Source organism: Dermacentor variabilis, chromosome 1 (assembly GCF_050947875.1).
Source record: "Dermacentor variabilis isolate Ectoservices chromosome 1, ASM5094787v1, whole genome shotgun sequence".
In the NCBI taxonomy this organism is placed as follows: Eukaryota; Metazoa; Arthropoda; class Arachnida; order Ixodida; family Ixodidae; genus Dermacentor; species Dermacentor variabilis.
Genome location: NC_134568.1, coordinates 117,529,891 through 117,544,236, shown reverse-complemented (window position 1 = coordinate 117,544,236; position 14,346 = coordinate 117,529,891). Strand labels below are relative to the sequence as shown.

The 14,346-nt window shown below is 44.7% G+C and overlaps 1 protein-coding gene across 1 annotated transcript in view; it reads left to right on the top strand.

Annotated features, from left to right (window-relative positions):
* Positions 1–92: 92 nt before the first annotated feature.
* LOC142583403 (eEF1A lysine and N-terminal methyltransferase-like) overlaps positions 93–14,346 on the top strand; it is a 36,022-nt gene continuing 21,768 nt past the window's right edge. Inside the window, exons 1-6 of the mRNA XM_075693857.1 lie at positions 93–530; positions 648–876; positions 1,031–1,233; positions 1,342–1,477; positions 3,873–3,991; positions 14,166–14,309. Coding sequence (XP_075549972.1) covers positions 439–530; positions 648–876; positions 1,031–1,233; positions 1,342–1,477; positions 3,873–3,991; positions 14,166–14,309 — 923 coding nt within the window. The 5' untranslated portion in view covers positions 93–438. The remainder of the gene's footprint in view (positions 531–647; positions 877–1,030; positions 1,234–1,341; positions 1,478–3,872; positions 3,992–14,165; positions 14,310–14,346) is intronic.

Below are 14,346 nucleotides of genomic sequence, written 5' to 3'. Positions count from 1 at the left end.
GGTCAAATCACGCGACTCGGACATAAGCAAAGCAAAAGTCCTAATAGTATTTCTCACCAGTCGTTTTCCTCGTTTGTCGGTAGGGTACGCATCATCGTAGCGTGCTTAAAAGCAGTGGGGGACAAAATAAGCTTGGTTAGGCGGCGTTTGTCCAAACATAAAGCTTTACTGCTGTCTATTTTGCCTGAAATGAAACGTGGCTAATGCCTAGCTGGCTACGTAATAGTGTGAACTGCATTTATGACCGAGGAAGTATTCTACAATCCTGCCGGGATATATTGTAGCAACCAACGTTGGTAGCAACGGTCTGTGGGGGTCCGCGCTTGGTTTACTAAACATTTAATAAGGCAGCAACATGTGCTCAGCCCGCGGAGTAGAAGACCCACAGGATCCATGCAGCTTGTGAAGTAACACATGTTCTGCTAATGAACAATAATCATGAATCTTTTGCCAAAATCATCATCCGAATTCGCCAGTGGGCAATACTGGAACGAGTTCTTCCAGAAACGAGGAAAAGCGGCTTTTGAATGGTGAATGTTGTCTGTGCTTGCGCCTAGTGTATGTAGTACATACACTGCTGGCATTGCACGTGGCTAATGTTTACGTTTCTGTTCTCTTCCATAAAACAACGTTATACATTTTATTAGGTATGGAGAGTTCTGGCAGCTTGCAGGAACAATATGCAAATACTTGAAATCTACTGACAAGATCTTGATAGTCGGCTGCGGCAACTCGGCCTTGAGCGCAGACCTCTATGACACTGGTTACAGAAGCATCACCAGCATTGACATAAGTGACGTGGTCATCCGTCAAATGAAAGGAAAGTATGTCGAGGCGCGACCTCAGATGCAGTTTCTCCAAATGGATGCTACCCAGGTTTGTCTGTTTTGCTTAGATCCACATTACAGTAGACCAGGCTGAATTGGCTGAGCTGCGCAGTTGACTCTCTGTCTTTCCCCCCGCCTTTTTTTCTCTCTCCTCTTCCCTATTAGGTACCTCCTTGTTTATTTATTTCTTGTTTGCTTTTCAGATGCAGTTCAAAGATGAGGAATTCAGTGTAGTATTGGACAAAGGAACAGTGGATGCACTGACTCCAGATAGTGATGATACTACAAAACTGCATGCTGTGCTTACTGAAGTGTCCAGGGTTCTCAGAGTTGGAGGTCGGTTCTTGTGCATATCACTGTTGCAGACTCACGTCTTGCAAGCATTGCTCAAGTGGTTTTCCTCAGAGTAAGATGTTCTTTGCTTTTAATTCCAGCTTTCATGGATGTACTGTTTTATTGTGATCACCTTTAGTATTCTGTGCAGTGAATTTTCTATAATATTTTATTTTTTCAGCTCAGCTTGGACTTGGGTCATTCAGTTTCATCGCTGTGTGGATGCAGAAGCACAGGAGGAAAGTACGTCGAGGCTAGTGCTGCCAGTGTTTGTAGTCGCCTTCACCAAACTCAAGCGGTTGCCAGGGCTTGAAACAGTTGGGTATTTTTTTGCATTGTTATGGCCAGCAATATCTTTTTGCCCTGAGGATTATATATGTGACTAAGCTGCCACGGCACCATCCTCTTGTCCTCTTTTTTGGATATTTCTGTATGTGTACAAGCTCAGCTAGGGTGTTAGCCAACACTGCTGACGGCAAAAGTGATGGATGTGGAGCTTTTTAACCACAAGCATTGCATAGTATGAGCTCAGGAGCAGGTAACTGGCCAATAAATGCGCATATGCTATCTCACGTTGTCAAGACTGGCAAATTTTAGGCCCTCATTATTTGTTAGTCACTACCATATGAATAAACAGTGAAACCGGAGAAAGCACAGGGGAAACTAATTATGTTTAATTGAAATGCAGAAGTGAAAGTGGACAAAAAGAAAGTGAACCACAGTCACTCATTGTAGAAAGGAAGACGTGCATGTCCGAGAGATTGCTCGAAAAAAAAAAAGAATTTTGCAGATCCGATGTTCACGTAATATCTGTTGAGCAAAGTTTTCATGACACAGTTAATAAAATGCTATAAAAGTGTTCATCTTTCGCAACACATTTTGTAGCATAGCGATTTTGTGCCTGCCTGGCACGTATTCAAAACGCAAAAACTCCCACCACGTCATCCACGCAGCTGCACATTACATTGACTCCGAGATTGGCCCACTTTTTATCATATCATCTCCAGGACCGGTCCAACTTACTTAGCCAGGAGCCAATTGAGAAGGCATGCCTCACTTTGTAAAGAAGGTGTAGAAAGTTTCGCTTTAATAAAGGAATTGGGTGCTTGAAGGTGTATATTTATTGCACTGAAGATATTCAGGTGCCATTTGTTGTCTTGCTGTGTAACATACCTACCATTCCGGAATAGCGCAAACCCATTGTGGTGGATTATCCAAGAATGGGCACACACCCAGGGGCACATATTGAAGGGTGAAATCATAGGAAATCAATTAAATTAAAGAAGCCGCTGAATATGATGCGTTATTCTATGAAGAGGTCAGTGGGCTTTAGAGTTGCCTTGGAGCTGACATATGATTCATAAAAATCGGGCCCCTCGATTAACTTATAGGTTGAGGACGCACGTACGAAAAAGATGTTTTATTTCCTACGTTTTGGCTGGGCTCTGGCCTACGTTGTGGTATTCCCTGATGAAGGCTGAACCCCGGCCGAAACGTAGGCAATAAAATTTTTTCGTACGAAGGTCCTCAACCTACAAGTGCCTGTTCAACTACTGGATCCCGGCAGAATCTCACTTTATGTATACATATGTAGCAAGAAATGACCTACACCAACCCTCAAGGCGTAGGCAATGAAATCTTTGCTTTAAAGAATGTTGATTCACAGGGGAGTGCTAGCCGTGATCTCCGAGGCTGTTACAGATATCGAACTGGCCTGCCTTGCACACTAAGCATTCCAGCAACCAGCATCTCTAAAGAGACCACCCTTCTGCACGTGGCTTCTTTGAGCACCTTCATGTGGCTTTCCTTGCTATTTGTCATGGGCTTGGAAGCGAGTGTTGCTCCACTGCAACCACTGACATTGGTGGCACTAAAAAATTCACATGAGATTCGCAATGTTTAAGGCAGCAGCCTCAAGCTTAACAGTAACATTAGCATGATGTAATGATGCACATTCATTGTTGTATCTAGGCATTAATACAATATAAATTATTGAGACCACACTCCTTTAATTACCGATTTCTGACTGTAGACTGCCATATGCATAATTTTTTTAGTATAAAGTACTAATCTTGCCATTTGCAGGCCATTTACGTATACATTGGTCTGTGTCCAAGTACACGGATTATGGATTTGGTTTATTGTGAATGTTTTTTCATATTATGAAGGAGCTGGTAAGTGGCCTTGACTGTTGCACCATTAAAAATATAGCAATATAAGTATTGCTAGCATAAATATGTAAGCATTGTGCTCCTGTCTTTTCACCTTGCTGGAACCATCATACCTTCACTATGCACCAACTCACCCAGCAAACCACCCTAGTTATCTAGCATAAGTGTAATGTAAATTTCTGCCAGTGGCAAAAAAAAAATGTAGTCGCTTGTCAGGCAGGAATTCATCTACAGTCAGTGACAGCTTAAGAGTACAGTTGTACATACACTTCTATTTAACTCAGATAGTTTGTATAGAAATACCAGCTAATTATGTTTGATCATTTTCATGTTGGGGGGGGGGGGTGACAGAGCGAGAGTTATTATTATTATTTTTTTCAAAATCATCATCTCTCTGGAAGTATGTTTTTGAGCACAGAGGACAGATGCACAGTGCAATTGTGTGGGCGGATTAAGTATAGAAGCTAGTTGCATCATTTCAATTAGTTTTTTGGAAGTTGAGTCCATTATTGTGGTGCTCCTCATGGATTTCATTGCACAGGTAACCGAGTTGGCCCTTGACCCTCAGCTGAAACCAAGACGCGTTCCTGCTTCCACTGTATACAGTGAAATTGCTTCCATTCAGCAGTATGCATTTCTTCGACATCATATTATCAAAAGGTACAGGGTTTTAAGTTGCACAATTTGTTTTTTACATGTTAAGTATGTGGTTGTTTTGCATTCCTAGCCATATTCTGTCTTGGTCAGCGCTTAACAAAAGGTATGACCAGTAGGTTGGCTGCATGAAACTTGCAGCAGTAAAACAATATTCCATCAGTGAGATAACTGGTGGCTTCGTGGTTTAGCTCCATGTGTCGCATACCCTTTCCTCCACACCAAAAATTTCTTTACTATGACCACACCTGTTTTTAAGGCAATAACGATGTGCATCACACACTCCTTATTGTGTGAGCATTATGTACAGTTAGTGGTGAATGACATATAATGTGAGTGCGCAGCATTTGTTCTAATAAAAAATACTTATAAACATGCAGCTCTAGGCAATCTACTTCCAGTGCTATGTCATGGGTGGGGAAATGACATATTGGTGCAGAGAGAAAGTTAGAACTAACGTCTGGCCACAGTACTGCAAAGTCTTGCACATTTTCTTTTCCAAAAGAATCTGATGCGAGTGCAATGGCACTCATCACTTTCTCAAACACTAAGTGGTTGGCTCATGACAAATGGACACAAGCAGAATGTTAGGTTTTGCATGAAGCAGGGGAGGATTTCAGGAAGCAAGGCAGAGGGGATTGACAACTGCGTTGGTCTTTACAACTCTGCTGACCAGCAGCAGTTTCCTATACTGAGTGGACAAGACACTTGATGTATTGCATACATATGCTTTCCTAAACAGCAAGAAAAGCAACCAAAACAAAGCTAAAACATTGCCATGAGCAATCGTGCTTATGATTATTTTTAAGCTCTATTGGTAGGTTGAACTTCAGTAAAGCAGATGGCTGACCACCACTTAAAAATTTCTGCACCAGATCCCTGTGGCATCGTATTCACATTTGACCAAGGCTGCTTTATTCATGATTGATTAGTTCTGTAATGGCACAAACACAGTTGCACACAGAGGAAAATTGGAACAGCTTGTTCACTTTTATTTTTGGCCATGGAGAGTATATCTGTAGCAGTGTGTGAATATTCAAAACTTCTGAATTAACGAATCAAATACAGTCAACGTCCAATTTCTTGGACTCCCTAGGGGCCGCGAAAACGTCAGAAAAATCGGGCAGTCAGAAAAAACGAATGCGTGCCTTTTTCTGCCCCCAAGGGCTCAAATCACCACATGCACGTCCAAAATAGCTCTGAAAGTCTGACAGTACAATTATTAGGTGTATTGGTGCTCGTACTTTGATAGGAGACGGTGGATGACCGCATGTATAATTAAGGAATACACACTGTGTCCCGTGACAAATACCCCCTTTCTACTCTTGATATGCTTCAACGCAATACTTTGCATATGCTTCACTGCGCAACACCACCATTATGCAACGTGCTTCCCAAGCTTCCAAGACATTGACGATGATTACAAAGGCGGAGTTGGCACCATTGCTAACAGCAGCGAACTGTTTCAATTGAAAACACAACACCATACAGAAAGAAACTTGGTATCGAACGTCGAAATAGCCAGGCCTAGCGTTGCCGCGGAGGTGGCTACGGCTGCCAGCGGATCTGTGTGCAAGAGTGCGCGTTAGAGGTGGCGAGATAATCAAAAGGGCGGCTGTGGTGGATACGATTAATGCTGTTTTGGACCTGCAGTCATGGCAGAAAGTCCGGAAAATCGGACAGCGAAGGTTTTTTGCACCCGAAATTTGATGCATTCTTATACATGGAACCTATGGGGTCCCTGGCGGTGCCACGAAGGCGTCCGATTTATCGGGCATGTCCGAAAAATCAGTTGTTGACTGTAGTCATTATCTGTAAGCATGTATATTTTTTTAATAGATTTCTGAATATCTAAGGACATCAGTTGTGCGCAGTTAAACATGACATTGGAGCAGAAGTTGGATAAATTTAATCCCTGCGGGCATAGTGTATGTATGGGACATGACAACTTATGTAGTCGTCGCTCAGAAAGCTAGACTTAAGTGGCTATACAGCAATCATTCACTCTTTTTGAAGAGTCTTGTGTATGCAAACCAACTGCTTAATTTTTCATAATGCTCCATTTGTGCTTTTAATAAACAATGCTTCACAACGTGCAGTGCAATGACAGAAACTTACTAATGTTATAAATACTAGTATATGAACATTGCTTTGTATTAATTGTGAAAATGGCTGTTCATTATTCGAACACCATTCTAAAGGTATTTAATATTTGATTCGATTCACTTCACTTCTCCTATTCGATTCATGTAGGATTCAGTCTCAAAAATTACTATTCACACACCCCTATACATTTGTATAAAGAAACATTGAAATGTTATTTCTATACTTAATTAGTATAGTAAATAATTAACTGGTAATTGGTTTCTCAAGCTACCCACAGTTGAAACATCACTCTAGCTTAGCAAAAATGCAACTATGGACTTTGCATTAAGTTTTATACTTAAACCAGCATTTCAAGGCATCAGAGTGCAGTATAGTATATTTTATGTTGCGCATTACAGGACTGGAGGAGTGCTAAGAAACTTCAGACTTTTGTAGCTTTCATGCAGAGAAAGGACCCAAGCAAGCAAAAGTGCCATAAAATCTATTACATCACATAGTAATGTTACACATCAGTTGGGCTCAAGAACCAAAAGGGCAAGTTTGGCTTTTGTATTTTATGCTAATAAGCCACCTTTTTCTTTGACAAACAAATGCAAAGAATGGTTCCAATGCAATTCACTGTTTCCCCTCAAAGGACCCTGTGGCATTATGAAAGGTGTGGATTGAGTGTCTGATGTTAAATGGAATCTTCACACATGGTGCCAACATTTTTGAGTAAGCCTTGTATGAATGGGGTTGTTGGAAATCAAAGGTAGCCATTGCCACACCCTTGCAACCTTTCCCTCCTTTTGTTCCAACTGGGTTTGAAAATGCGCTTTCGTGTCCATCCAAAATGATGGTGCTATTGGCTCATCATCTACCTCAGAGTCACATGGAACTCCTATCAGTTATGCCAGCCTATCTCAGAGATTAGTTTTATCTGTGTAGTGGGATGATTCTCTATCGCTAAAAGGTGCCACTGCCTGAACGTTCAAAAGCAAAAGTTACGGTAGAGGCTATATCTTGTAACAGTCTGTTTAAACCTCTAAGTGCCGTGGACGAGTCTTACTTGGTCACAACTTTTTTCGCAAAAAGTGTGCCAAGGATGAATCAGTCTCGTCAAAGTGTTTGGGTGCTTTTTCTATGTATATGTAACAGGCCGGGCTCATCCAGTCTATTTTGACGTTTTGGCGAGTTCCCTCTTTGGCTGCTAGGGGGCCTGCAGACTCCGTCCGGCAGAGATATTAAAAATAGCTGCTGCCAGTTACATGTAGCCGCACCCATCACGAAAGCACAGTTTTTGTTTCAGTCTTGAAGCCCCGAAGATGATTTGCTTGTTCATGAAAGCAACACTGCCACCACTGGTGGCAGTGGTGGCAGTGTTTTCAGTGCCATAGACATATCCAGTGACTCTGATGTCTCTATGACAATGGCTTTGATAGGGCGTAGCTGTGGACGAAGTTAGATAGATGGAGCCTGATTTTTGTTATTTCATATATTTAGACAAGTTGTGAATGTTGTCACGTGGCAGTGACGGTGAAGAAAGCAAAACGGTGAATGGCGAAAGTAGCGTTTTATTGGGCGAACTTGTGCCCACAAAAGCAAGTTACACTCAAAGGACAGCAATAGCGGCGAACACGATCGGCGGTCGTCGAAATCTGATCAGCGGGTCAAGCAGGTCAGCTTTTATAGATCAGTTGTCAAAAGTTCCAGAGTAATCGCTGTTGCCCGAGTGTCTTCCAGAATGTTCTACACCATTCGCGTCACGCATACATGAAATCAAGTTACACAAGGTTCGGTGACAACTGACAGCGGGTGGAACCATCGATAACATTCGAGAAACTTCCTATACATGCAGGCACATCCTGCGCTGTGCGATAACATTTGTTAGGCGGTGAAACGTAGTCACTCGATAAAGATAAACACGTGTCAATAAGCTCCTTTTAAAAAGCATCGACCCGATGCTGCAAACAAAGAAAAGTAATGAACAAAAGCACCCGTAGCAAAGAAACAACAAAATGCAGAAGTTCATCAGCATTCGTAAAAGGGCTTAAGACAGACCACATGGACCACTTCAGATCATGTGCAACGCCGCTGTGAATGTGAAATGCCATCTGGCACGACCTCATAGTCCAGTGCACCAATACGTCGGATGATCTTGTAGGGTCCGAATTAGCATCACAATAGTTTCTCACCGAGTCCTCGTCGACATATCGAGGTCCAAACCCAAACACAGTCGCTGGGCTAATACTCGATGTAGCGTTGTCGAAGGTTGTAGTGTCGGCTGTCGGTCCTCTGCTGCTTCTTGATCCGCAGGCGGCGAGCTGTCGGGCTTCTTCGACGCGCTGGAGATAGGTGGCGACGTCAAGAGTCTCTTTGTCGCAGATGTGCTGTAGCATGGCATCGAGAGTAGTCGTAGGGTTCCTGCCGTAAACCAGCTTGAACGGTATGATCTGTGTTGTTTCTTGCACCGCCGTGCTGTAAGTGAACGTTATGTACGGGAGGACGGCATCCCAGGTATTTTGCTCGACGTCAACGTACATTGCTAGCATGTCGGCGAGGGTCTTGTTCAGGTGCTCCGTGAGACCATTCGTCTGCGGCTGGTAGGCAGTTGTCCTCCTGTGGCTTGTCTGGCTGTATTCCAGAATGGCTTGGTTAAGCTCTGCTGTAAAGGCTGTTCCTCTGTCGGTGATGAGGACTTCTGGGGCACTGTGTTGCAGCAGGATGTTCTCGACGAAAAATTTCGCCACTTCGGCTGCGCTACCTTTCGGCAGAGCTTCAGTTTCAGCGAAGCAGGTGAGGTAATCTGTCGCCACAATGATCCACTTGTTTCTGGATGTTGACATCAGAAATGGTCTTAATAAATGCATCCTGATCTGCTGAAAAGGTCGGCAAAGAGGCTTGACCAGCTGTAGTAATCCCGCTGGCTTTGTCGGCGGTGTCTTGCGTCACTGACAGTCTCGGCATGTCTTGACGTAAAGGGTGACGTCAGCAGTCAGGCGCGGCCAGTAATACCTTTCCTGTATCCTCGATAGCGTCCGGGAGAATCCGAGGTGCCCAGCGGTCAGATCGTCATGTAGGGCGTGCACTACTTCTGGACGCAGCGCTGACTGAATAAAAAGGAGGTAGTTGGTGCGGACTGGGAAGAAGTTTTTCATGAGTACGTTGTTTTAAATCATGAACGAAGGCAATCCACGCTTAAATGACCTAGAGACAACGTCGGTATTCCTTTCTAAATGCTTGATGAGGCCTTTTAGCTCCAGGTCTGCTCGTTGCTGTTCAATGAAGTCTTCGCGCTTATTATTCCAAGGAAGGCGTCATAATCCTCCTCGTCTTGTAGTGGCGGATCAATGGGGGCGCATGATAGGCAATCGGCATCAGAGTGTTTTCGTCCGGACTTGTAGATTACATTGATGTCATATTCTTGCAGTCTGAGGCTCCACAGTGCTAGCCGTCCTGATGGGTCCTTTAAACTAGCTAGCCAACACAATGCGTGATGGTCGCTGATGACTTTGAATGGCCTGCCATATAAGGGCAGAATTTTGCTGTAGCCCAAATGATGGTAAGGCATTCCTTTTCAGTCGTAGAATAATTTCCTTCTGCTTTTGACAGCGACCGGCTAGTGTAAACTATCACCCGTTCAAGTCCGTCTTTCCTCTAGACTGGGACGATGCCGAGGCCTAGGCTACTGGTGTCAGTGTGGATTTTGGTATTGGCATCCTTGTTGAAGTGCGCAAGTACCGGCGGCGACTGCATGTGTTTTTTGAGATCTTCAAATGCTCAGGCATGTGGTGTTTTCCACTTGGAACTCGACATCACATTTGGTAAGATGTGTCAGCGGCTCAGTGACGCGTGGAAAGTCCTTGACAAAGCACCTGTAGTAGGCACACATGCCAAGGAGTCTATGCACTGCCTTCTTGTCGATGGGCTGCGGGAACCTTGCGATTGCAGCTGTCTTCTGTGGGTCAGGGTGGACTCCAGATTTGCTGATGATGTGGCCTAGGAACAGAAGCTCATCGTAAGCGAAGCACCACTTTTTCGGCTTCAGAGTGGGCTCCGATGACTTGATGGCCTCTAGTACTGTCGCAAGCCGCCTAAGGTGATTGTCGAAATTTCTGGTGAAGACGACGACATCATCCAAGCAAACTAGACAGGTCTGCCACTTCAATCCTGCTAAAACCGTGGCCATAACCCGCTGGAACGTTGCAGGCGCCGAGCACAGACCGAGCGGCATGACCTTGAATTCGTAGAGGCTGTCTGGCGTGATGAAAGCGGTCTTTTCGCGATCTCTCTTGTCAACTTCTATTTGCCAGTAGCCAGACTTGAAGTCCATCGACAAGAAGTATTTAGCATTGCAGAGCCGATCCAATGCATTGTCTATCCGTGGGAGGGGGTATACGTCCTTCTTCGTGATCTTGTTCAGTCGACGATAATCGTCACAGAAATGTAGGGTTCTGTCCTTTTTCATCACCAAGACAACAGGAGATGTCCACGGGCTTTTCAACAGCTGGATGATGTCGTCGCGCAGCATTTCGTCGACTTGTTGCTAATAGCTTCACATTCTCACCTCGAAACTCGGTAAGGGATCTGGCGAAGTGGTCAAGCGCACTCTTCAGTTATTATGCAATGCCCTGAGACTGGTATTTGTCAAATATTTGATGACGTTGAAAAGCAATCTTTGTATCGTCGGAGAAGAGTTCTGAGCTGTTGCTGCTTACTCATGGGGAGACTTGGATTTATGTCGAAGTCTGATTCGGGAATTATGGTCGTTGAGGTAGATGCGGCAGAATCCGAGAGGACAAACGCATTGCTAGTTTCCACAATTTCCTCTATGTGCGCGATTGTTGTGCCCTTGTTGATGTGCTTGAACTCCTGGCTGAAGTTGGTTAGCATCACTTCTGCTTTCCCTCCGTGGAGTCAAGCAGTCCCTCTTGCAACGCAAATTTCACGGTCGAGCAGTAGATGTTGTTCGCTCTCGATGACGCCTTCTATGTCAGTGGGTGCTTCGGTGCTGACAGAAATAACAATGCTGGAGCGCGCCGGGATGCTCACTTGACCTTCAAGCACACTCAAGGTGTGGTGACTATGAGAGCTCCCCAGCGGTATCGCTTGACCTTCTGACAGCGTTATCGACTTCGACTTCAGGTCAATGATTGTGCCGTGTTGGTTCAGGAAGTCCATGCCGAGAATAACATCTCGTGAACACTGTTAGAGGATAACGAAGGTGGCAGGGTAAATCCGGTCATGAACGGTAATTCTTGCAGTGCATATTTCAGTCGGCGTTATGAGGTGTCCTCCAGTGATCCGAATTTGAGGGCCTTCCCATGCAGTCTTAACTTTCTTCAACTGGACGGCGATGGGTTGGCTCCTGTGTCCACTAAGGCGGTAACTGCGTATCCGTTGAGAAGCACATCAAAATTGGTGGGTCTTTGTCTTGCGTTGCAGTTAAGTCTTGGCGTCGGTTTACGGCTACGTTGTGTTGAACTTAAGCTGGAACGGTGCGTCATCAGGTCGTCTTTCGCCGGCGTGTTCTTGACTTTCAGGCTTCATCGGGATGGCATCGTCTCGTTGATATGTCGTCGAAAAAGTATCTTCGGCGGCGGCGGCGGAGGATCTTCGTCAGTTCGACGAACAGCAACCGCACCTCCATCGGTTGCTGCCTTAGTTTTCCGGATATGGATATGGGCCAGTGTATGGACGGCGCTGCAGGTAGTGGCCTGGTGACAGCGAACGGGGCGGTCGTCGAGTGCTCCACTGTGTGGCAGCGAGATAGTTGGCGATGTCATGTGGGCGTTCACCTTGCTGTGGGCAGCGGTGCGTTGATGGTGAACCCTCGCAGTTCCATCTCGCAATAAGGGCATCGGTTGCAGATGTGCCTGGCATCTCCGCAGAGATAGCAAAGCAGACGGTGGTCGGGGCCGCGCCAAACGTCAGTCTTCCTTGGAATGCTGCGTGCAGCGATGGGTTGGCATGCTGGCGGCGGCGGCGGTTGACAACAGAACTGTGGCGTCACTGGGCCCTGCCGTGGGCGCGGAGGGGTAACGTGATGGCGGGCTACAGTGGCGTACGTCATCACTTACTGCTGAGGCTGTGGTGGTTCAGGGGCCACTCCGAGTTCTTGTTGGAGCTCCTCACGTACGACGTCGGCAATCGAAGACACTTGAGGTTGTGATGGAGGGAATAGCTTCTGAAGCTCCTCCCACACAACTGCTCTGATAGTCTTACGCAGGTCGTCAGTGACCAGTGATTGCACTCCAGTGTAGTTGGTCGAGTTCGTGCAGCGGTTAAATTGTCTGTTCCGCATTTAGTTTCTCGATGTTGGTTGCCTCACGTAGAAACTCTTTGATGGTCTTTGGTGGGCTTCGTATCATTCCGCTGAAAAGTTCTTCCTTCACACCACACATGAGCAGGTGGACTTTCTTCTCCTCGGACATTTCTGGGTCGGTGTGGTGGAATAGACGACTCATTTCTTTCGTAAATGTGGCAACATTCTCGTTCGGTGACAGCGGATGGAACCATCTATAACATTCGAGAAACTTCCGATACATGCAGGCACGTCCTGCACTGTGCAATAACATTTGCTAGGCGCTGAAGCGTAGTCACTCGATAAAGATAAACACTGTCAATATACTATCCCCATGTTGTGTGTATTTTGAATCTGCAGGGAATTTTTTATCCAGATTGGCAAGTAACAAAAAAAATGATTTTCTGAACGCCTTTTGGACGTTTAGCCGGCACATATAAAGGGTTACTTATCCATTATTTCTGTGGCCTGTTCACTGAAGGGTCTTTCCTGCCAATACAGTGATGCAATGGTTTTGAGCCAATGACAAATAGTACAGTAGGCTTCCATTAATTCAACTCTGGTTAATTTGATTCCAACCGAAGGTCACGGCCAGCGTCTATGCATTTTTATGGGCCCGAACTTTCATTATTTCTATCCTAAAATTGTCTTTCACATGATAAATCAAACTTGACCTGTCCACACCCGCACGCTTGACCCCTGTGGTGATGCCAATAGTAATCCCTTTAGTGGCAGTGTCTGCCTCAGCTTGGTTTTAGCTTAGGAGACAGTGAATGCGTTGAACACACATTATCTCCCTTTGAAAACTCCTATTTTCAGCATGCCCTAGGAAAATTTCAAACAATAATCGTAGCTCACCAATGTCTGATTACGATATTTGCCCAATTCTGAAACGGGCTTATGTTTAATTTTTTTTTTCCGCAGGGAAATTCGGCCGAAAATTGCCTGTGCATTGCAGTCGAATGCTAAAGCAAACTGCCATTGCGGTGTTTGTATGCTTTGCCGCATAACACGAGTGTATTGCAGAAAAACTGACTTTACTAAACTGTGCGTGAAACTGACTTTACAAAACCAGCCACCATTGTGCAACATAAGACCCTAGCCCATTTTTCTTGCTAAAAAATCAAGCATGCATTACATTTCTGCTTTGTTTAGGAGCTTTCACATTAGTTAGATGTTAGTTTTCTACTTTGATCACAGAAAATACGCACACGTTTGATTCATGGCCATGTTGGCAACATGTGAAAACACCCATGTACTTAGATTTAGGTGCACATTAAAGAACCCCAGGTGGTTCAAGTCCCCCACTACAGGGTGCCTTATAATCAGATTGTGGTTTTGGCACATAAAACCCCACAATTGAATTTATGTTAGATTCAGAGAACATTCGTCTTAGATTCAGGCAAATACTGTCAAATAAATCATCAACATGTTTTGACATTTTTTCTGCATCTTGTTTAATTCAAGCTGCCTGGTAACTAGATCAATTTCGTCGGATTTGTCAAGGTCAAATTAACACGAGTCGACTTTAGAGAAAATTAAATTAATAAATTCAAAATCTGGCCCCAAAGCCCCTTTAAGTGGTCCTTGAGTAAAAGCACCTTAGTGACCTGTCTGCCTCTATATTTTGCTTTCTTTGTTTGCCCGTTGCATACACTGTTCTGCTGTAGCACTTTCTCTATGAAATTTTTTCATTGGGGAAAATGAAAGGTCTCCTCTTTTCTTTCTTTTGTAGTTGTGGTTGTATATTTACCATTTTCTAATGAGTTTTATGGCACTCCTTATCTGCAGGAGCATTGAAAAAGGTGATGATGTCAGTTTGGACCTCTATGCACCTTGGAGTGACACACCTCGCTACCGCCTCTTTGTCTGCGATCGGCAGGCAAGAAGTGGAACACATCTAAAGTTTGCTATCTTCATTGTACCCCAGGGCAGGTGATTACTTTTGTGCATGACAAGCAGAAATGATCAC